Genomic DNA, 24,919 nt, shown 5'->3' with positions numbered 1-24,919 from the left:
GAGCGTGGATACATACATGGAATTATGATGTAGTGGCCATTACAGAGACTTGGCTGGCACCAGGGGAGGAATGGATTCTCAATATTCCTGGATTTCAGTGCTTTAAGAGGGAGAGAGGGAGTGGAAAAAGGGGCGGACGGGTGGTATTACTGGTCAGGGATACTATTACAGCTACAGAAAGGGTGGGTAATAACCATATAACCATTACAGCACGGAAACAGGCCATCTCGGCCCTTCTAGTCTGTGCTGAACGCTTACTCTCACCTAGTCCCATCCACCTGCACTCAGCCCATAACCCTCCACTCCTTTCCTGTGCATATACCTATCCAATTTAATTTTAAATGACAAAATCGAACCTGCTTCTACCACTTCTAATTCTACCCTTGGATGTGACTGTGGATTTCATATGCAGTGGTCCTAAATGGAAATATCTGATCATTCCCTTTAGAGCTGCACACAAAATATTGTTGCTGCTTGACGGCATCATCTTACCTTTAGTTAAGACACAGAGCTAAACAATTTGGACCGATCCTTTGACCCACTATGTCCATTCCAACCAACAAATATCCATCCATTCAAATCCGATTCACCAGCACTTAGTGCATTGCTTTCAATGCCTTGGTGATTCATGTGCCTGTATATATACACCTCTAAAAGGTTGCGGGAGGACTATCCACACTGGCTGTGTTGCATGTTCCAACCACCCTCAGGGAGAATGTTGTTTCTGATATCCCTTTCTTTCACCCCCAAGCCCTTTACCCTAAACCTATGCCCTATCAGTAGAAGTTTCCCAATATCAATCTGTACTGCCATCTTCAGGGAACATTGAACTTGTACTCTGTTCCCTTTGTTCCAAACTACTCCATAGGGTCCTACCATTGTAGCAGGATCCTCTTTTGAGTCAGTATGGGTGGAAGTCAGGAACAGGAAGGGAGCAGTTACTCTATTGGGGGTATTCTATAGGTCCCCTGGTAGCAGCAGAGATACAGAGGAGCAGATTGGGAGGCAGATTTTGGAAAGGTGCAAAAATAACAGGGTTGTTATCATGGGTGATTTTAACTTCCCTAATATTGATTGGCACCTGATTAGTTCCAAGGGTTTAGATGGGGCAGAGTTCGTTACGTGTGTCCAGGACGGATTCCTGTCACAGTATGTGGACAGGCAGACCAGGGGGAGTGCCATACTAGATCTAGTACTAGGTAATGAACTGGGTCAGGTCGCAGATCTCTCAGTGGGTGAGCATCTGGGGGACAGTGACCACAGCTCCCTGGCCTTTAGCATTATCATGGAAAAGGATAGAATCAGAGAGGACAGGAAAATTTTTAATTGGGGAAGGGCAAATTATGAGGCTATAAGGCTAGAACTTGCAGGTGTGAATTGGGATAATATTTTTGCAGGGAAATGTACTATGGACATGTGGTCGATGTTTAGAGATCTCTTGCAAGATATTAGGGATAAATTTGTCCCGGTGAGGAACATAAAGAATGGTAGAGTGAAGGAACCATGGGTGACAAATGAGGTGGAAAATCTAGTCAGGTGGAAGAAGGCAGCAGACATGAGGTTCAGGAAGCAAGAATCAGATGGGTCTATTGAGGAATATAGGGAAGCAAGAAAGAAGCTTAAGAAGGGGCTGAGAAGAGCAAGAAGGGAGCATGAGAAGGCCTTGGCGAGTAGGGTAAAGGAAAACCCCAAGGCATTCTTCAATTATGTGAAGAACAAAAGGGTGACAGGAGTGAAAGTAGGACTGATTAGAGATAAAGGTGGGAAGATGTACCTGGAGGCTGTGGAAGTGAGCGAGGTCCTCAATGAATACTTCTCTTCGGTATTCACCAATGAGCGGGAACTTGATGATGGTGAGGACAATATGAGTGAGGTTGATGTTCTGGAGCATGTTGATATTAAGGGAGAGGAGGTGTTACAGTTGTTAAAATACATTAGGACGGATAAGTCCCCGGGGCCTGACGGAATATTCCCCAGGCTGCTCCATGAGGCGAGGGAAGAGATTGCTGAGCCTCTGGCTAGGATCTTTATGTCCTCGTTGTCCACGGGAATGGTACTGGAGGATTAGAGGGAGGCAAATGTTGTCCCCTTGTTCAAAAAAGGTGGTAGGGATAGTCTGGGTAATTATAGACCAGTGAGCCTTACGTCTGTGGTGGGAAAGCTGTTGGAAAAGATTCTTAGAGATAGGATCTCTGGGCATTTAGAGAATCATGGTCTGATCAGGGACAGTCAGCATGGCTTTGTGAAGGGCAGATTGTGTCTAACAAGCCTGATAGAGTTCTTTGAGGAGGTGACCAAGCATGTAGATGAGGGTAGTGCAGTGGATGTGATCTATATGGATTTTAGTAAGGCATTTGACAAGGTTCCACACGGTAGGCTTATTCAGAAATTTAGAAGGCATGGGATCCAGGGAAGTTTGGCCAGGTGGATTCAGAATTGGCTTGCCTGCAGAAGGCAGAGGGTGGTGGTGGAGGGAGTACATTCAGACTGGAGGATTGTGATTAGTGGTGTCCCACAAGGATCTGTTCTGGGACGTCTACTTTTTCTGATTTTTATTAACGACCTGGATGTGGGGGTAGAAGGGGGGGGGGTTGGCAAGTTTGCAGACGACACAAACGTTGATGGTGTTGTGGATAGTGTAGAGGATTGTCAAAGATTGCAGAGGGACATTGATAGGATGCAGAAATGGGCTGAGAAGTGGCAGATGGAGTTCAACCTGGAGAAGTGTGAGGTGGTACACTTTGGAAGGACAAACTCCAAGGCAGAGTACAAAATAAATGGCAGGATGCTTGGTAGCGTGGAGGAGCAGAGGGATCTGCGGGTACATGTCCACGGATCCCTGAAAGTTGCCTCACAGGTAGATAGGGTAGTTAAGAAAGCTTATGGAGTGTTAGCTTTCATAAGTCAAGAGATAGAGCTTAAGAGTCATGATGTAATGATGCAGCTCTATAAAACACTGGTTAGGCCACAATTGGAGTACTGTGTCCAGTTCTGGTCACCTCACTATAGGAAGGATGTGGAAGCATTGGAAAGGGTACAGAGGAGATTTACCAAGATGCTGCCTGGTTTAGAGAGTATGCATTATGATCAGAGATTAAGGGAGTTAGGGCTTTATTCTTTGGAGGGAAGGAGGATGAAAAGAGATATGATAGAGGTTTTACAAGGTAATAAGGGGAATAGATAGAGTGGATAGCCAGCGCCTCTTCCCCAGGGCACCACTGCTCAATACAAGAGGACATGGCTTTAAGGTAAGGGGTGGGAAGTTCAAGGGGGATATTAGAGGAAGGTTTTTTTACTCAGAGAGTGGTCGGTGTGTGGAATGCACTGCCTGAGTCAGTGGTGGAGGCAGATACACTCGTGAAGTTTAAGAGACTACTAGACACGTATAAGGAGGAATTTAAGGTGGGGGTTCTATGGGAGACAGGGTTTGAAGGTCGGCACAACATTGTGGGCCGAAGGGCCTGTAGTGTGCTGTACTATTCTATGTTCTATGTATCCAGCATCAACCTGATTTTCCCAATTTACCTATGTATGGAAATTGCCCATGATTATCGTAACATTGCCATTTTTACATGCCTTTTATATCTGTCATTGTAATTTATAAATTGCATCCTGTCTGCTGTTCGGAGGTCTCTATACAACTCCCATTTTTATACTCTCGCAGTTTCTCAACTCTACCCCTAAGATTCTACATCTTATGGTCTTATGTCACTTCTCTCAAAGGATTTGATTTCATTTTTGTACCAACAGAGCCACCCCACCCCCTCAGCCTACCTGCCTGTCCTTAAAATACAAGGTGTATCCTTGGATGTTAAGAGCCCAATTATGATCTTCTTTCAGGCAGGACTCAGAGATGGTCACGTCATAATTGCCAAACTAACTGAGCTACAAGATCATCTACCTTATTCCATATACTGCATGCATTCAAATTTAAAAACCTTCGGTACTGTATTCATCACCCTTTGCGATTTTGCCCCCCCCATTACACTTCAATTCATCCCACTGTCTGCAATTTTGCCCCATCTTCCTCACAGTCCCAATACACACTGCATTGACTTGTATACCAACTGCCCCATCCTCAGCCCTGCCCAATGCTCCTGCCAAATTAGTTTAAACGCATCCCCTCCACCAACAACTGCTCATAAGGATATTGACCCCCTTGGGTTCAGGTGTAACCCGTTCATTTTTCACAGGTCATACTTTCCCCAGAAGAGATCTCGAAGATACCCTGCCCCCTGCACAACTTCCTCAGCCAATCATTCATCTGTACTATCATCCTATTCCTGCCCCGCCTAGCACGTGGCACCGTGCTTAACCTAGAGACCTGCCTTGGAGACTCTGTTCTTCACCCTCTATCCTAGCTCCCTTTACTCACTGTGCTACGACATTGGTGCCAATGTGCACCACGACTTCTCACTGCTCACTCTCCCACTTGAGGATATTCTGCAGCTGCTCTGAGGCATCCTTGACCCTAGCACCTGGGGGGCAACATGCCGTTCTGGCATCTTTTTCGCGGCCACAAAATCTTCTGTCTGTCCTCCTAACTATTGAGTCTCCTATCACTATTGCTCTACTTGACTTTACCCTTCCCTGCTGAGCCTTGGAGCCGGCCACAGTGCCACAGTGCCTGGCTGCTGCTGCCGCCGTGCCCTGATAGGTCATCCCTCCCAGCAGTATCCAGAGGTACTCCTGTAACCAGTACTCCTCCTGATAGAACAGAGAAACTCCATGTGTGCAAAATTAACCCTTGCTTTGCCCACCAGAGTCCACCCATGTGGCCATTCTCTTGTTCAGTTACTGCTTTCCCTCCATACCAAATGAATTAAAGTAGTCAGGGTGCCTTGAGCTGCAGTTTGAATTTTTTCAATCTGTGCAAATGTTGTCCTAGTGTTATCTACCCCATGGTAACACCTGGCTGCTTTGTAAGATTAGGAACAGGACACTGCCGGATGAGAATTTACCATTGCCTTTGGCAGCTCCACCGTTTTAATGAACAGTCCTTCGCTTCAGATGTTTCTAAAGAGGAAGCCAGATTTTTCATTGCATTCATTGAGGCCTTAAACCTAACCTTCAGAAGCATGCAGAGGAAAATGTGAGAACCCTTTGTAATCCCTGGTCAAATCCATTTAGATCAGGAGTTCCCAACCTAGGGTCCGTGGGCACCTCAGATAATGGTAGGGGTCCATGGCATAGAAAAAGGTTGGGAACCCCTGGTTTAGATGTAATTCATTTTTCTTAGTCTAACTCCTCTGTAACCCAATGTGTTCTCACTACATGCTTATCAACACGTTCTTCAGATTCTTTTGCCATTCATCTGGGTAAAGGAATAATTTATGGTAGCCAATTAATCCACCAGCCCTCCCTTGGGATGTGGGTGGAGGAAATTTGATCCATTCATTCCTGGAGAGGATGTACAACCCTGCATTTGAATCGAACCCAGGTCAATGGAGCATTGACATGGTGCTGCCTGTTAGACTAGTTTATTTGCAATATAACTGAAGTAACGCAACCAAGAGATTCTATCCATCAGAAAAGCTTGAACAGGATGGACACTTTTTAGTAAAGAAAACATGTTTAGTCTTTTCAGTTAGGAAAGATGTTTTAGTATCACGTTTCTTTATTTCTCTTCTGGAGAAGACCAAAGCAGGAGGCTATAACCATAAATAGGGAATTTGGGAGAACCCTCATGACTGCAGATAGCTGGAGCATGGAGCTCATTCTTCTAGGTAATGGGTGCATTGAACGAGCACCTGGGAAGAATTGGAGACAAAAGATGAAAACTTTGCATTGAGAAAGTTAGACGTGATAATGTTGGAGAAGGCTCATGTGAAGCAAACTCATTTGGCTCGGACAACATTTATTTATCTTTCCCAACACCAGGCTTTTTTACTTTGCAATAGAGCTTAGATTTATATTAATGGCCCAGGCTGATTTGATTCGCTTGCCTGGAATAGATTAGGTTTGCATGTTAGAGCTTGCAAAACATTAGCTTCAGCTGATTTTATGCCCATTTTCTGGCAATGGAAATATGAACTCTTGGATCCATTTGCTATTCCTGTTTGGAACGATTGACCAAAGCAAGTTGTTACTCCTGAGCCTGGTCTGTATTGTTCAATTTGTCTGTTTCTCTGAAACCATCAAGACATAGGAGCTCATCACAGAAAGATCAACGTCCAGTGTTATTTTTAATTAATATAATGGGCAAGTTTAATTGCCATAACCATCCACAAGAGGGCAGTCCTTCCTTTCTACTTCCCCGAACGTGGGCTGGTAGCGCACTCTTAGTCTGGCTTCTACCTTTTGACATATTTGGCATGGGCGACCCCACCAGGAGCCAAAGCATAAAGCCCTGACTCCAGCCAAATTGCTGTCCGGGTCATTGACCTGGTCAGAAAAGCCTGATTGAATTCCTCCACTGGGATTCCAAACATTTGATCCCAAACCTTTGATTTAAAAAGAAAATGCTGGTCAGAGCATTGTAATAAAAAGAAACAGGGTTAATGTTTCATGTTGAAGACACTTCATAGGACTCAGAAGAGGAGAAAAAAAAGCATGTAAAGGTGGTGGAGGGTAAAATCAGGGTGACCCTTGGGATAAACTGTAAACAAAGTTCTCTGGTCACTCTGAATGGGAGCAATTAGAATGAAGGCAGGAAAGTATGAACAAAATCTTTGGCAAGTTACAGAGCAGCCGGATACACCAGGCCGTTCAGGATGGGAATGTCTTTCACTTCCTAAAAGAAAAGAAAAGGGGGTGAATAAAAACCAAAAGCTGAGTCAATGTCCCAGGCGGACAGCTGAATCAGACTGTGAATCAAGCTACCTGAAGCTGTGGAATTCAGTATTGAGTCCAGAGGGCTTCATTGTGCCCAGACAGAAGATGAGCTTCTGTTCCTCAAGTTTGCATTGGTCTTCAATGTGACTGTACAGACTGATGGGTCAAAGTGGGATTGGGATAAGGAGTTAAAGTGGCTGTTAATGGAAAACTCAGGGTCTCCCCTGTGGACTAAACACAAATAATCTGCAAAGCACTCAATCACCTGATTTGCGTTTGGTTTCTCCAGTGCAGGGGAGACCACATTAGATTGGAAGAAATGCAGATAAATCGTTGCTGCACCTGGAAGGAATGTTTGGGCCCCTGGGATGGTGGGAAGGGAAGAGGTGAAAGGACAAGTGTTGCATTGCCTGTACGTGCAAGAAAAAGTGCTATAAGCTTGGGGGAAGGGGGGGGTATTGGTGGGAATGCATGAGTAGACCTAGGAATCTTGAATAGACTGGTCTCTGCAGAATGCTGAAAGGGAAGGAGGGAGCGGGATATCTCTGGTGGTGGAATCTCTTTGAAGGTAGTGAAAGTTGCAGAGAATGATCTGCTGAATGACAAGGCTGGTGGCGTGGGAGTGATGATCCAACTTCGTTTTGTCCCACCGGAGAGGGGGTGAGAGCAAAGGCACAGGGAGTGGCTGGAATGAGGGTCAAGGGCTTTGCTAACAATGATAGATGGCATGTCATGGTTCGTAAAGAAAGAAGACATTTTAGAGCAGGGGTTCCCAACCTTTTTTACGCATTGGACCACTGCCATTAACTGAGAGGTCTGTGAACCCCAGGTTGGAAACCCCTGTTTTAGAGACACTTGTATGGAAAGTCTCAAAATGGAGCAAAGCAGAGCCCATGGCACTGGGAGAATGGAATTCGGCCCTTCTAGGAGGCCAGGTGGGATGAAAGGTACTCGATAGCTGTGGCAGTCAGTAGGCTTGCACTGGAAAATGGTAATTAGCCCATCTGCTAAGAGACACGGAAAAGAAAGGAAGGAGGAAGAGATCAACCATGTGAAGTTGAGTGCAGGGTAGAAATCCGCAGGGAGAGTGATGAAATTGCCGAGTTCTATGTGCATAGAGGAAGCAGCACAAAGACAGTCATTGATGTACCAGAAAAGAAGTTGTCCTTTTTTTTAAAAAAAAACAAACCTTATTCGCGATAAAAATTATTTACAACAATAAACCATTCCATACCTTCCTATTCTTTACACACCGGGTCAGTGCTTTCCATACTGTTCTACCACTACTGCTACTTGTGTGGCATTCGGGGGTTTTATGTTAAGTACTACAGTTGAGGGGCTTCCTCTCCCACCCCCTCCCCAGCCAGCCCCTCCCTGTTCAGTAGGAGAAGAAGCCTACAGCGTGGTCCTTCCCCACCAAGCGCGTGCCTCATCACGTACTCCTGTAGCCTGGAATATACCAGAAGAGAAGTTGAGAGAGTGAGGCAGGGAAGTTGATGAAGTTTTTAAAAAAATATTTCAAATTTGTTTTAAATATACCTGTCAGTATTTGCGATTGGGAGTCACATTTCACCCTGAGTAGATGAGTATTGTTTGTCACTGTTCTTCTGAGCAAATGCAAGGAATTGTTCATTCTAGTTGATCGTTTGCCAAAATTACCTCTTTGACTCACTGGGCTGGTTCTGTCTGATGCTCTCTCCCTCTCCCCGCCTTTCTCCTGTGCATGTGTGGGTGGGTACTTCCACAGTATAACCAGCCAGCAGCTAAATATCATACTGCAGTGGTACGTATTGGTTGCCGAGGAGCTATCCAAATCATTCACATTCTGGAGTGTTTGACCACAGTTGAATCATGGGAAACTCACTGGTGTTTAGGTTTGCTTGAGCCCATAGCTGAGTTTCAGACTTCTATGGAGGAATTTTTCTTTGGATGGGTGAGGTGCTCCAGAGCAGTTTATTTCTGTGATCGACCGACTTGCAGAATAAAAAAGCTAATAAACTCTCCTGGAATAGTTCAGTTTCAGTTAAAGGACTTAGAGACACAATTCCTTTTTCTGTAAGTAGGGTAACAGTCATACAATCCTGCTGCCCATCTCTTCCTTGCTGATCTATTCGTCCACCTACAGTAATCCCATTAATCCCACCAGGTCCATATGCCTGTAGCCTTGGCCTGTTCCTGTGCCTGTCTTAGTTCCCTTTAAACAAATTAATTGTTTCTAATTCCACCTTCTCTGGCAGCACATTCTAGATTTCTAGCAGAAAAAAATACGTAGATCCCTTTTAAACCCTTCCCCTTTGCTTCAAATCTATCCGATTTCTAAATGGCAATTGAACCTTTGAACACTACCTCACTACTTTTTAAATTTCTGTTTATCCTTTGTACTGCTTATTTAGATTTATCAATTTAATAGATATATATGTACTTTTCTTTTCAAATCTTTTTATTATTATTATCCAAAATTAACAGAAGTACAATGAAGTAAGCAACACTTACAATGTCTCAAGAAAAAAAACTTATTACATTAGTACATATATGTACTTACTATAATTCAGTTTTTTTCTCTATTCATTTATCACGTATTCCATTGTACTGCTGCCATAAAGTTAATGAATTTCACGACATATGCTAGTGATATTAAACCAGATTCTGATTCAGATTATTTCTCATTCTAAACTGTAATGCGCGGCGGGCTTAGTCTGCTTAATCTCACCTCACTGATAAAACCCTGATTTAGTAAGCCCTCATCGCACTCTCTCCATAACGGTAACTGCTCTGCCAAGACTGCTGGAAGGTGTACAGTGTTGTCACTGCAGCCAGTCCACCATGCAAGCCAGCCTCTCCTCTACGCACTCTGTCTACACATCTTGCCACCTTAGGAAAGCAGCCAATGTAATCCAAGACCCCTCTGACCCTGGGCACTCTCTCATCTTTCTCCCCCTCTCATGGGGCAGAAGATGCAAGGGCTTGAGAATATGTACTGTCAGTGTTGATGCGCCTGTCATTCCCACTCCTGAGTGCACCTCGTAAAAGATAAAAAATGAACTTTTAATCTCTCAATCTACCTCACCTTGGCCCTTGCACTATATTTATTTATTGAGATACAGTGTGGAATAGGCCCTTCAGGCCGTGGCGCCCAATCACAGGACAATTTATAATGACCAATTAACCTACCAACTGGTACATCTTTGGACTGTGGGAGGAAACCGGAGCACCCGGATGAAGTCCACGTGGTCACGGGGAGAACGTACAAACTCTGTACAGGTAGTGGGGGGAATTGAACCCGGGTCGCCCGTACTGTAAAGCGTTGTGCTAACCACTACACCAGCATATCGCCCCTTCATACCTGCATTGCACTTTCTCTGTAACTGTAACACTATCAGCATTCTGGTTATTTCCTCCTTTGTTGGCTTGTGCACAGAATATTTTCATTATATCTCAAACAAAAATAAACCAATTACCAAATTATTAGCAATATTGACTCCCCTACCCAGTTTATAACTACAGCAGAAAGAAAGGGTATGTACAAGGAGGAAAAAAAACGGGCTTGCAGATTTGCTGTGCTGAAGGACCGGTTTGCGAGCTGTGTGTTATGAGGAGCTGTCATCTGACGTGTGTGGATAAGCATGGGAAACTCGCTGGTGCTTAATGAGAAGTAGGCATACAGCCATGCAGTCACACAGTGCTGTACTTGGCTGTTATACAGATGCAACTGTCTAAATTACTAACCATTTCCTATTCCGTGCATTAGCCTGCCCACAACGTTCACTGTGGTTTTTTTATTTGTCTGCACATTAAATTTTTTTTTAAATTGTGATTTTTTTTTTCTATTCCCCCCCTCCCCTTCCCACCCCCTCACTCCCAGTTTGTTTATATATTTATGGGATTTGGATGTCACACCATTTGTTCTCCATCCTGAATTGCCCCTCAGATGGTTGTTGAGGGGCGACCGCACTGTGTGGTCTGGAGAAGGTAATGGGATAATGGTGAAGAGGCTGACAACCATCCCTGAAGCACCCTAGTGAACTAGAGGAAATCCTACCACAACCATTACTGAGATGAGCTTTTGATTCCATAATTTTGTTTTGTTGCAAGTATTTAAATTTAAATTGCCCAGCTGTTAAGTTGGAATTTAAACACAAATGATCCAGAATTCTAGTTGTTAGTTCAGTAAGTTAACCACCACACTGCCCTTGGAAGGGAGGCATGTGATTCTGAATGTGATAAGGGTGAGCTGTGGCTTATTTCTCTGTCCCTTCAGTATGATGTTATTTATTGTTCATTTCTTGCCTTACTTACTCTTCCCAAGTCTGTTCCCTCTCATTTCCCCAAACTAAATTCCATCTGCTACTGTCTGTACTTAGCTGAACAGTTTATTCCTTACACGCTTCTTGACACCTCCAAAGTTTTTCCACCATCTGAGACCAAGGAAGGAGCGTTACGGAATACTATTCACTTCCCTGTATGAGCGTAGCATGAATGATCTCAAGAAACTGGCACTGTCCCAATCAAAGCAACACGCTTCATGACCTCCCATCCACCACCATAAATATTACTTCCCTCTGTCCAATGTGCAGTAACTGCAGTGGGCACGATCTACAAAATGCATTGTAGATGTTCACCCAGACAACTCCAACAGCGTCTCCCAAATCTGAGACCTCTATACCATGAAGGACAAGGACAGCAGGTTCATGGAAACACCCACCACCTGTAGGTACCTCCTCCAAATTACACACCGTTTTGATTTGGAAATGTATCACCATTCCTTCAATGTCTCTGTGTCTCATCTGTGAACTCCACAGCACAATAGTAACAGTTTCACCCAGTTTACAAGGGCAGGCTCCCCACAATAGCCCCAATGTAGTTAGGGATGAAAAATAAATGGAGGCCTTCCCAGTAGCTCCAAGATCCTGAAAAATGCCACCATATGTATTGAAAGAATTCCTGGAGTCAGCAGTTTTCTAATTACCCATCAACTGTATTATCTCTTTCCATTTTGTCTGGCTGTATCATTTAATCCCAGATCTATTTATGCTATGACCAATTCCCCTGTACCGTCCAGATGATTGCACTTCAATGGAGCTGGGACCAGTGTCTTTGGAGGAACGTGCAGTGGGGTGAGGTTCAAACTAACAGCGGGGGTTTGGGCATTGGAGTGCAAGACTGAAATGTTTAAAAGTGCAAAGTGCATTAGCAGAGATAAGTAACCAATGTACGTGGAGATGCAAGATAAGTTAACAGTTCATCCAAATAAATGCAAGAAATGTATTAAACTAGCTATATGCAATCATCTAGAATCTAGATGTGATTATGATATCAAAAATATAAAAAAGTACAGGGATACAAGATACTAAAGAAAGAAAGGGACAAAAGGTCAGAGCGACAGGACAGCAGTGACATAAAGCCGTGGTGAAACTGCACCTGGAGTATATTGCACGGTTCGAATCTCCTTACCAATGTGATATACTTGTCAAAAAGGGTTTGCACTGAAGACTCCCCAGACTGGTTCCTGGAATGGCAAGTCTGCTTCATTGAGGGGAGATAAAATAAATTTGGCATCCAGTCTCTAGAGCTTGGAAGGATGAGACGTGATCTCATTGAAATTTAGTAAATCCCTACAGAACTTGACAAGCTAGATGCAGTGGGTATGTTTCCTTGTGCTAAGCCAGGGCTTGAAGGTTAGGTCAGGAGTTCCCAACCTGGCGTCCATGGACCCCCTCGGTTAATGGTAGGGGTCCATGGCATAAAAAAGTTTGGGACCCCTGGACTAGGCCATTTAAGATGTGATGAGAGGAATCTTCTTCACTGAGGGGGTGCGAAGTTTAGAATCCTCCTCCTTGGAAGTCTGACAGCATTCAAAGTAGAAATGAGTTTAGGTGACATTGAGACAGGCAGTGAACTGAGGGACGTAGACCGTGTGCAGGCAGATGTGTAATTTACACTGGTATTACAGTTGGCATGGAGATTGTGACCCAAAAGGCCTGTTCCTGTACTGCACTGCACTGTTTGTGTTTTAGTGATGTTTGAAACCTAGTGAATCTTGGAAATGGGGTAGGGGAGAGAAATGATGTTGAGATAAAAGATCAGAGGTGATCTAATGCAAGGGTTCGCAACCTTTTTTATGCCATGGACCCCTACCGTTAACCAAGGGGTCTGTGGACCCCAGATTGGGAGCTCCTGATCGAATGAATACTGGTGCTAGATCGGTAGGCCAAATGGCCTGCTTTTGCTCCTCGCTTTTATGTTCTTTACGATTAAAGTAAAAATTGCGGTGCTGGAGAGAGAGAGAATGTGTTAGAACATCGAGGACAGCACCTGTTTGGTTGGCATGGTTGTGCAGCATTTAACAGTGCCGTCTCATACAGAGTCTTAATCCTAACCTTGGATGTCATCACTTCGAATTTGTTCAGTCTCCCTGCAACCACGCGAGTTCCCTGTTTTCCTCACACCTTCCCAAAGGCATGCTGGTAGGTTAAGAAGCTACAGTAAGTTAACACTTAGTTGAAGCAGGTAGCAAAAAGAATCAAAGGGGAGTAAGAGGTAGGCATGTGAGAGGCAACAAGTCTCCAGGTTGCAGTGAAGCAAGGGATAGGGATGTGACTGGTAAAGCTGTTGAGTCATGGGCTGGTATGAACCTGATGGGCTGAATGGGGCCTTTCTGTATCATCATAAGTAAGAATTAAAACCAGAAAACGGAACGCACAACACAGAAAAGTACAGCACAAGAGCAGGCCTTTTGGCCTATGGTATTGCACCAAACTAATCAAATGATTTGTCAAATGCCCAACCTAACCAACCCCTTCCACCAGCACAATGTCCAAATCCTTCCATTTCCTACAAATGTACATACCTAAGAGCCTCTTGAATGCCTGTGTCTTATTTTGCTCCCCATCACTCTTGGCAGCACGTTCCAGACATCCACCATTCTCCATGTAAAAACTCTTGCCCCAAAGATCTGTAGAGTTGGACCCCAAGGTCCCTCTACACATCTGCTTTGTTAGGGTTTTATTTATTTAGAAACATGGCCCTTCTGGCCCAACGAGCAGAGCTGCCCAGCGGTCCATCTTTTAACCCTAGCCTAATCGCAGGACAACTTACAATGAGTAATTAACCTACGGTACTAACCTTTGGACTGTGGGAGGAAACCCTTGCGGGCATGGAGAAAACATGCAAACTCCTTAGAGACCAAACGCAAAGTTATCCTAAATCAGAGAAATTGTTTGCCTTTGTTGAAAGTTCCAGTCCGCTACGGACTTAAAACCTTGTTCTGTTAAAACTATTGTCATTTGCACAAGCACGTGTAAGCACAGATTCAGTGAGTGGCAGCATTACAGGCCCGTAGGCAGAAGAGCAAAACACTATTAGGGAAAAGTTCTTGGTTAAGCTATCTAAATGTCTTTTTACATATCCAATTACCAGATTTGTTTTGCTATGATAAAGATGCTGTATAACAGCAAGTTATTGCTACTGAATTGATTTTCCTGATTGCTTTAATCAGTAGATGTGACTTTTCAATGGCCTTTCATTCTGGTAAATCTTCGGTTCACATAATCTTTAGACTTACTTGTAGTACGTACTGGATAATTAACTTCAAAGCTGTTCAGCAGCAGGCTGATAGAGTGGATAGGATTCCTACCTTTGCCTCGGAAAGTTGTGAGTTCAATACACACTATGCTTGAACACGTAATTTTGGTTCACACATTGCATTGCTGAAGCAACAGTGTAATTTGAAAATGCATTCTCTGGATGTGTGTTAAATGAAGACCTTGTCAAATGGATGTAATATGTTCCATGGCATTCTTTGGAGAAATGGCTGTTCTTAAAAATATTAATCTCAACCTTTCCCATCTGATTAATGAAAAAGTTAAAAGCAGCATCTAGATATTCACCTTATTTGCTTCTTGCAGATAGGCTAGAACTTGTGTATCAAAGTAATTTATTGAATCTGTATCAGTTTTAGACAATGTAGATAAGTTCCAGTTCTCTTTTATAATACGTTTCCATTTGCATTTCCAGCTTGGATTGACAATCGCCATCCGTTACAGTCACAGGTAAATGAAATAAATTATTTTGAGTCACTGTTCACAAAGTGAAAACTAGATTTCTTAAAGTTGTGGTTCGTGTTCTGGAGATGAAAAGGGAAGTAGAAGCTGAGCTCTGCTGACTCACTTCTTCCATGAATTCAGCTTGAGCAGTTACTTGGTATAATGGTCTTCGTTTTTACTGCTAGCAATAAATTTCCATGACAGGGCAAAGTATATGCCTGCATCTAAAGTTTCTGAAACCACTGAGGCTAATTTCCTGGCATCCCCAGAATCCCCTGACTGAGAGACCGTAGCTCCCCTTACACCTCCACCGTTAACACCTACACAAGAAATGATCCACTTCCTTGTGGGCGTTTTTCTAACTCCACAGAACTGAACTTTGCAGATATTGTGATTGTGTTGCAGGTACAGAAAGTACATCATGGCTGCAGCTGAAGCATAAGAAAACGTGTTTTTCTCTAAATATAGATGAAAGGGGATCGTTTAAATCATACGGGACGCAAAGGGTCGATTACTGGTGTTTTCTAAATGTCTTGCTATCTTTTGTTCGTCAAACAGCAAGGTGCAGATGCCAGAAGTAGGCGGTTCATTTTGAGAAATTCACTAACCAGATTCTGCCCATATCTGATATCCATTGTCATAAGGGGGTGAGTGTAGAATGATCAGGAGTAATAATGCTGGCTAGTTATTCTCTCATTAGCAATTTCCTGGCTGAGATTAAACCTGGAGCTTTGTCCTCAGAGCCTGATATTTTGGGCTGCAAGTTTTGTTTTAGCAACATTGTGACTCTGATTAGAAGTTATGTGACTTGGAGGGGAAAAAAAAGTTCAGATTGATGAAGACAGCAATAATAACATCCTGATTGTAGTACTAAGGAGCTGTGTACGAGAACTAGAGCTGTGTGCAGCTTCAGTGGAATCTACCTGATAATGTACAGAATTGTCCAAGTATTATTTCCAAGAAAAAAAAACAAAGGATAAATCTAATCTGACCAGTTGGTAATTCTGCCAGGGCTTCATTGGTACCAGAGACAACAGATAATTACTGTTAAGGGTTGGGAGACCAACCGCTGGTGTCACCCAAAAATAGTGTAAGCAGCCTGTGGATATTTCATTACAAGAAAAGGGACAATATAAATATAAATTATCTTTTGCTTTCTCGCTTCTGCTTTGTAAAGATCAATTATTTCCAACTCCTGCAGCCCTGATATTGCTTCAAAAGCCTTACCGTATTCAGATCCTCAAGCTCAAGTGCCCTGGAAACTGAATTGGACTAGCCACATCCGCCCAGAGCAGCCCTGCTGAGTTTTATTCACCTTCCAGCTCTGCAAAACCTCGGTGCCAGCTCCAAGGCTCACCTCAGGAGTATCATACGATAGTCTTCGTTGCCCATATGAGTTCAGCTTTAACAATACTCAAGAAACTTGACTCCCTACCGGGCTTAATAGCCCCCCCCCCGACCCACAACCGCTTATCACTCCACCCTCAAAGCTCAGTCGCCGCAGATCGTACCATCTACAGGACGCATTGCTGTGACTTGCCGGGATTTCATTAGACATCAGCCCCTTCCAGAACCATGACTTACACCAGCTGGAAGGACGAGGAGGACAGAACATGGGGACATCACCCAGGAAGCTGCCCTACAGCCGCCACACGGTCCTGACTTGGAACTATATTGCCCTTCCTTCCCTGTCGCTGGTTCCATTTCTGGAGCTTTGTCCCTTATAGCATTATGGGGATACCCATACCCGAAGGACTGCAGTGGTTCAAGAAGGTAGCTCACCAACACCTCCTCAAGGGCAATTGGAGATGAGCAATTAAGTGCAGGCTGAGCTTTCAGAGCCCACTTCCCCTCGCATGACTAGGAAAAATAAGCATTCCTAGTTCTGGCATCACACTTCCGTCTCTATAGCCAGCGCAACATAGTAGCACAGCTACTTGTAGCTCACGACGTAGGTTCAGTGCTGACCTCCGTGTCTGTCTGTGTGGAGTTTGCACGACCTTCCTGCGTCCGTGTGTGTTTCCTTCGAGTGTTTGGGTCTCTGGCCATATCCTAGAGATGTGGGTTGGTAGATTAAACACCACTGTAAATTGCCCCTAGGGTGTAGGTGAATGGTGGAATCGGGGAAGGGGGGCAGAGGTGCATTTGGGTAGCTCAAGGATATATGGGAATGTGGAAAGAACAAAATGGAATTAGTGTAGGATTGGTAAAGTGGGCATTTGGATTTGGTGTGGACTGAAGAGCCTATGTCAGTCTCTATGATTACATCTCTCTGAATAATTTATCTTTAGATCATACTGGACCATGACTATAATCATAAACTTCCTCAATCTCTCAATCCAATGCTCGGTAAGAAAATATTGGAGTTAAACTCGATTTTGGTATCTCAGGTCTGCACTCCTTTTCCTTCCCTTTCTTAACCCAAGGGCACCCATTATTTCAGTTCTGTTTCTGCTTTTACCATGAGCAGGGTCATTTTCCTGAGACCCGTCCCTTCTTCCTTGACACCCCGTCTCCTTCCCCAGCAACTTGTGCAGTTGTTGACTACACAATTGTCACTTTCTGCTGACATTGTAAAGAGTTCCCTGTCCACAAGTACAATTTTTCATCTCTTTCGATGTTTCTGTCAACATAGGTCAGCCTTGACCTACCATCTGTTCCTTGTGGCTTCTTATTTATTGCATCCTGGTTACCCACTTTCTGGTCATTATTTGCAAAACTCCCTCAAAGCAGGACCATTAAGTCCATGGAAACCAAGGAAAAGAGTGAAGTTGGATTTGACTAACATGACATTTTGTGGGATCCCATTGGAGGGGGCGGAAGTTGGATTTGAGCTGGGTTCTCTAGGGGAACAAAAAGGATAATGGTTGGTGGGAGACGTATTGACAGGAAACTATATGGAGTAGAGTTCCTCAGGGCTCTGTAATAGGCACCTTTGCTTTTATGATGAAGACTATGCAGATGATATCAAAAGTGATGGTCTAATTGACAGTGTAGAAGTTGAGAGAAACAACTTTCTTACTCCTTCTGAACAGACAAGAAAGAGGCTAGCCCTGCCATACATCAGGAATATTTCCAAGATGACGGAATGATTCCTCCAACTGCACAGAATAATGATAGCTCACAAAGCCAGCATAACTATCAGAATGCTTGTCACGAGACGCTAAGATCCAGTAGCCCACACGGAGAGAACAAATGTAATATGCCAAATCCAGGGTGGAGACTGCCCTAAACACTATGTAGGACAGATGGGGAAGAAACTACCTATGAAACTACATGGATATCAGCTTGCCAGAAGAAAACACAATTGTCTGTCACTCATCTCAGTACATGAAGACCAAGAAGGAAGCATGTTTGCAGGATAATCCTGGCAGAGGCGCAAAACAAGAAATCAAGAGAATTCTTAGAACCTTGGCTCTCAACAGAAGACTATTAATAAGCATATTGAATTCGACGGAATTTATGAACCAATGCATCTGCGGGTTCAGGGCTGAGGGGTGACCCACGGACACTCGAAGAACTAACACTCACAATGATCGATAGCTAGCGACCATCACTCAGCTATCCGGTTGCCCGGGACCCTGCAGAGACTAGCGGCGAGCACAACAGCCAGCCAATCAGAACAACGGGTTGGACCAAAATAACTGCAAGCACTCGGCAGAAACAAAACACAATTGCGCGCTGATGATGTCACTGCTGAGGAAACGTTTGCGACCTAACTTCCAGGCTCAGCGAACAGCCCTACAAGCAAGCAGCCTCAAAATGTAGAAGTAAGTTACAAAGTTGGGTATCCATGTCTAAAAGGTGGCAAAGGACAGGCACTCCTGCGGAACATGCAAATAAAAACAAGGAGATAGCCAATAAATGATGAAATACCCAATAATGTAAATGACCAGAAACACTTGGAATGCAGATGGTGCAGTTGAGATGCACATGAGATCTGCTACTTACTGCCTCAAAGGGTTGTGGAAACAAAGTAAGTCATATTTTATTAGGAGATTGGTCGGGCACTTGGAGGAAACAAGTTTTCAGACTTAAGAGTACCGAGACTGAGCAGACTGCCCTACAGAATCAGAATGGACTTTGTGACCTTCTCCGTGCCATAAGGATTCTCTGGAAGTGTGACTGAAAAGCTGTGGTTACAAGGCTGCAGAGCCAGAGCTCAGAAGTGGAATGAACTGAAATGGATTTTATTTGGCCCCATGAACACAATGGGCTGAGCTGAGTGGCCTGCTCCCTGCACTGTAAATTTCATGCACCCTTATTTGAATTCATCCCACAACTCCTGAGTTAACTGTTGCATCTACGCTTGGCGACAGTGGCTCTTCTGCGTTCAGTCCGTCAGGCCTCTTTGGCAGTGTTGTGTAACCAGGACCTCTGTCACCTGCTCCAGCTCAGATTCAGCGACTACCCCTGCCTACTCCTTGCATCATCTGTCAAGTGACTCAGGGTAACTTGCTGAGTTGAATAGCTGTTAAGTACAGTTTCTTGGTGCTGGTTTATTTTCATTGCATTTGGATGTAAAAGCAAGATGACAGAAACTCCCTGGCTAAAGCTCCTTTACCAAGTAAAACTGAAGTTTGAATTTCCACTTCATGATAGCAATGTTTTCTCAGTACTTCAAAAGGATGTACCTCAAGAGTGTACTAAAGACTTCTTATTGTGGAAAATATTTTGTGTGGTAATAGACGGTATAATCCACCTACAGCTTTGTTGCTGGTGTGTTTAAGGTAATTCCCTTAAGAATTATTTTCCGTGCTCAACAAGCTATTTACTAATTCGCAGGTGCATCATGATGAAAAATATCTTGATGTATTGCACCCTGTTCAAAATCTACATTTTTTTCCCCAAGAAAGGTAATCAATTTCAATGACTTAATAAAATGTCAAAATGTCCACATATGCTAGTGTTATCTTACAGTTTTTATGAATTTATACAAGCACTTGTTGTGAATGATGCTACTGTTCCTAATCTGATAAGTTGAATGTTTGCAATTGCCTTTAACACATTTTTAACAATAACAGAATGACCCCACAGATTCTATTCATAGGTTAAACTTTACCGGGGTGAGAGACTTGTTTATCAAGAGATGCCACAGATAAAGTTAGTTTCAGTAACCTTGGTTCGTAGTAATTGCTTTGTTTTTCTGGGTTCCAGATGTGTATCTGTCTAGTTCTTTTTGGGAGGATGACCTTTGGACTGGTACATGATCATGTTCTAAAGACTGATTTTTCTTTTACTCATCTGTCGACATTCAAGCAAGTCTCAAAACAGTTAACTTTCATATCTGAGATTTCCTTGAGGTCTAGATAGGGCACCACAAAGTCACAGTGAACCTTTGGCTGTTCCATCAATAAACATGTGTAAATGAAGGAGAGGGGGCAGAAAAGAAGCATTATCGGGGGCGGACCATACGAGCACAACCAGTTTCGGGAGTGGACAATGAGTATCGGAAGTGGACCATATAATCACTCTGCCCATCAGTAAGATCTCAGCCAAGGATCAAAGATCAACTTTATTTGCCACATACATTTGCACGTGTTAGGAATTTGCTGAGGTGTGTTGGTCAGGTCATGACATGCAACAAAAAATGTTCAATAATTATAACGAATAAGGTATCTGATATGTTATAAAGCTAGAGGTTGAAGGACGGATTAGAAATAAATACCAGCATGTAGTTGAAATGTAAACAGCATCATGTCCTTCCAATCCAAAAATCTTTTCCAGCCTTTGACCATTTGGCAAATTGGTGATGCAACTAGCAGAGCTGCTGATTCAAGCTTTAGCAGTCCAGGTTGGATCCTGACCTCTGCTGCTGTCAATGTGGACTTTACATATTCTCCCTGTAGCTGCATACAGCTTATCCCAAAGATATGTGGATTGGCCACATTGAACTGGTCCAGTTGAGTAGATGATTGTGGGGGGGGGGGGGGGGAATGGTTGAGGAAACATGTGAAGAACGAAATGGGTCAAAGTCATAGATACAAGAGAATGGGAAGTGGAATTGAAATGGGTAGCTACCAGGAAATCCTGCATCAGGTTTCATTGACGTAGAGGAGACCGTGCCAGGATCACCATAAACAATAGATGACCTTGACAGACTTGGAAGGTGAAATGTGGCCTCAACTGAAAGGACTGTTTGGGGACCTGAAAGGTAGTGAGTGAGGAAGTGTAAGGGCAGGAGTAGCACTTGTCTCGCTTGCAGGGATAAATGCCAGGGGGGAGATCAGTGGGGAGGGACGAATGGACCAAGGAGTTACATAGAGAGTCTTCCTGAAGGAAAGTGGATAGGAGGAGGAGGAGCGAATTAATTGTAGGATTCTGTTGAAGATGTTGGAAGTTACGGAGGATGACGTGCTGGATACAGAGTTTGTGGGGTGGTAGGTAAGGCCAAGGGAAAGCCTATCCCTATTATGATGGCGGGAGGATTGGGTAAAGCCTGTAAAAGAGCAAAATAGCCTGAGTGGCCATAGTATTGCTAAACTGAGATAGTGAATAGGATTGTGCAGGTTGGTTCAATAAATGAATGCTTGAAAAGAAGTAATGTTCTTGAACCTAGTAGTGTAGGACTTAATGCTTCTGTACCTTCTGTCTTATGGTAGCTGTGATAAAATGGCTTGGCCTGGATTGGAGATCCTTGCTGATATACGTTGCCTTCTTGAGGCAGTGCCTCGTATTTACAACTGACAGTGGGAAGTGCTTTGCCATGACGAATTAGGAAAATCCACTCCTTTGCAGTTTTTTGTGTTCCTAAGCATTCACATTGCTGAACCAGACCAGGATGTAATTAGTCAGATATTTTCAAGAGTATATCAGTAGAATGAATAAACTCTTCTAGATAGAAGAGTTCTTCTAATTTCCAGCTAGATACAGATATCAATTTTAACCGATGTTTATATGACAAACTCTGCCATCTTCGTCAGGGATGATTCCTAGGCATGTCTCGTCCAGTGGTATACAGTGGTGTTAAAAAGCTTATGAATCCTGTAGAGTTTTCTCTATTTCTGCATAAATATGACCTAAAACGTGATCAGATCTTCACATAGTCTTAAAACTAGATAAAGAGTAGTCTAGTTTTTAACACAAAAAAAACATTATACTTGTTTATTTATTTATTGAGAAAAATGATCCAATATTACAAGTATTTGTTGGAAGTAGTATGTGAACCTCTGGGGTAATGTCTTCTACAAAAGCCATTTGGAGTCAGGTATTCCAATCAATGAGATCAGATCGGAGGTGTAGGTTGTAGAGGGGCCCTGCCCTATTAAAAAGAAAAGACACACAAAGTCAGGTTATTGACACAGCCTGCTCTTCTCATGAAAGATCTGTTTATGTGCACCATGCCTTGATCAAAACAACTTTCAGGGGACCTTAGAAGAAGAATTGTAGAGATGGCATGACTCTGGAAAAGGCTACAAAAGCATTTCTAAAGATCTGCGTGTTCATCAGTCCACAGTAAGAGAAATCATCTACAAATGGAGGAAACTCAGTACTGTTGCTACTCTCTCTTGGTGTGGTCATCCTGCAAAGATCACACCAAGAGCACAACGTGGAAGGAGGTGAAAAAGAACCCAAAGGTGGCAACAAAAGACATGCAAAAATCTCTGGAACTTGCTAAAGTCTCTGTTCTTGTGTCCACTGTAAGAAAAACACTGAACAGGAATAGTGTTTGTAGAAGGACATCACGGAGAAAACCACTGCTTTCCAAAAAAAAAACTTTGCTGCACATCTCAAATTTGCAAAAGACTGCTTGGGTATTCTACAATGATTCTGGGACAATGTTCTGTTGCCAGATGAGACAAAAGTTGAACTTTAGGACAGAAATGCACATTGCTGTGTTTGGAGGAAAAAGGGTATTGCACACCAACACCGAAACCTCATCCCAACTGTGAAACATGGTGGAAGGAGCATCATGGTTTGGGGCTGTTTTACTGCGTCAGGGCCTGGACAGCTTGCAATCATTGAGGGAACAATGAATTCAAAATTGTATCAAGACATTTTACAGGAGAATGTCAGGGAGCAGTTCGTCACCTAAAGCTTAATAGAAGTTGGAAAATGCAACATGACAGTGATCTGAAAGACCAGAGTAAATCAACAACAGAATGGTTTAAAAAGAAGAAAATTCTTGTTTTGGAATGGTGGAGTCAAAGTCCTGACTTTAATCCTATAGAAATGTCATGGAAAGACCTGAAGCAAGCAGTTCGTGCAAGGAAGCCTGCCAACATCCCAGAGTTGAAGCAGTTTTGTAAGGAGGAATGGCCTAAAATTCCACTAAGCTGATGTGCAGGACTGATCAACAGTTACTGGAAATGTTTGATTTATGTTATTGCCGTACACAGGGGTCACATCAGTTACTTCTCCCAACAAACACATGTAATATTGGATAATATTTCTCAATAAATAAAGGAACAGGTATAATGTTTGTTGTGTTATTTATTTAATTGCATCCTGGTTATGTAGTTTTAGGACTGGGGTGAAGATCTGATCACATTTTAAGTCATATTTATGCAGAAATATGACCTCATTGTCCATCCCTCCTGTTTGGTTAGTCCTCATCTTTTTCTCTAGGTTTATTTCAATGGCTTCCTTTACCAGGCGGTCCCAAAAGCCACTGGCATGGCACCGTAGTTTTGTGCCGTTGAAGTCAATTCTGTGGCCGTTGCGAATGCAATGTTCTGCTACCGCCAATTTCTCTGGGTAACTCAAACGGATTCAACCTCCTGTGCTCCTTGATGTGGGCCTGACTGGATGCGGACTAACCAATCAGGAGTGAGAGACGACGGGAGTATAAATACCACTGGACTAGGCATGCCTCGGTATCATCCCTGATGAAGATGGCAGAGTTTGTCATCGAAACATCGGTTAAAATCGATACTTGTACCCAGTTAGGAATCCACACAACATTGGGAAATTGAAACCCTGCACAGGTAGCATCCAGGGTCAGGATCATACTCAGGGTCTAGGAATCTCAAGGCAACAGCAGTAACTGCTGTGCCATTATGCAACCCCTCAATAGAAACATAGAAAACCTACAGCACAATACAGGCCCTTCGGCCCACAAAGTTGTGCCGAACATGTCCCTACCTTAGAAATTACTAGGCTTACCTATAGCCCTCTATTTTTCTAAGCTCCATGTACCTATCCAGAAGTCTCTTAAAAGACCCTATCGTATCCGCCTCCACCACTGTTGCCGGCAGCCCATTCCATGCACTCACCACTCTCTGAGTCAAAAACTTACCCCTGACATCTCCTCTGTACCTACTCCCCAGCACCTTAAACCTGTGTCCTCGTGTGGCAACCATTTCAGCCCTGGGAAAAAGCCTCTGACTATCCACATGATCAATGCCTCTCATCATCTTATACACCTCTATCAGGTCACCTCTCATCCTCTGTCGTTCCAAGGAGTAAAGGCTGAGTTCACTCAACCTATTCTCATAAGGCATGCTCCCCAATCCTGGCAACATCCTTGTAAATCTCCTCTGCACCCTTTCTATGGTTTCCACATCCTTCCTATAGTGTGGCGACCAGAATCAGCGACAAGATGCTGAAGGGGAAGGGTAATTGGGTTTGGGGTATGGAATGTACTCCTTTTGTTATTGGGATTGATCCCATCAAAGTTAATTGTATCCTTTGAAGGTAACACCAGTCTTTACTAAGCCTGGAACTTGTCATCTGGGAGATCAATATTAATGGGCAAAAGTGGGCAATCTTCTCTGCAATCGTGGTCCCGCTCTCTGGACACATTTGGGTGGTAAATTTTGTGATTTCTCTGCTGTTAAAGCAAGAGCTGACCAGTTGATTCACAACATACTTTTCTTGGCTTCTCCAGGATTTTCAGGAACACATACTTCCATTAGATGACCTTTTATTGTAAGCACCTTTGATCATTGGCTTTGCTTGCTCCATTCAAAGGAATACCCACCAGAAAATTTGCTCACCTATTTCATGTGTGTAGAAATTCAGTTGCAAAATGAACTAGCTTTTAGTTGGTAAGGATGTTATATTTTGGGGAAATACGGCGTTTGCCAGTTGTAGCAATGGATGATTTCTCCCACGTTTTTCTGATGCTTGGGTGCAATAGTGCTTTCTACCTTTGTCATATT

General features: G+C 43.5%; 1 protein-coding gene across 2 annotated transcripts in view; it reads left to right on the top strand.

Moving 5' to 3' along the window:
* The window catches only part of acoxl (acyl-CoA oxidase-like), a 437,026-nt gene that overhangs the window by 41,940 nt on the left and 370,167 nt on the right, over positions 1 to 24,919 (top strand). For both annotated transcript variants that reach the window (XM_063040706.1, XM_063040705.1), the window contains exon 10: positions 14,788 to 14,822. In XM_063040706.1, coding sequence (XP_062896776.1) covers positions 14,788 to 14,822 — 35 coding nt within the window. The remainder of the gene's footprint in view (positions 1 to 14,787; positions 14,823 to 24,919) is intronic.

This window comes from Mobula hypostoma, chromosome 2 (assembly GCF_963921235.1).
Source record: "Mobula hypostoma chromosome 2, sMobHyp1.1, whole genome shotgun sequence".
NCBI classification, from domain to species: Eukaryota; Metazoa; Chordata; class Chondrichthyes; order Myliobatiformes; family Myliobatidae; genus Mobula; species Mobula hypostoma.
Note: the sequence above shows the minus strand (reverse complement) of the source record. Positions and strands in the feature narration are given on the sequence as shown.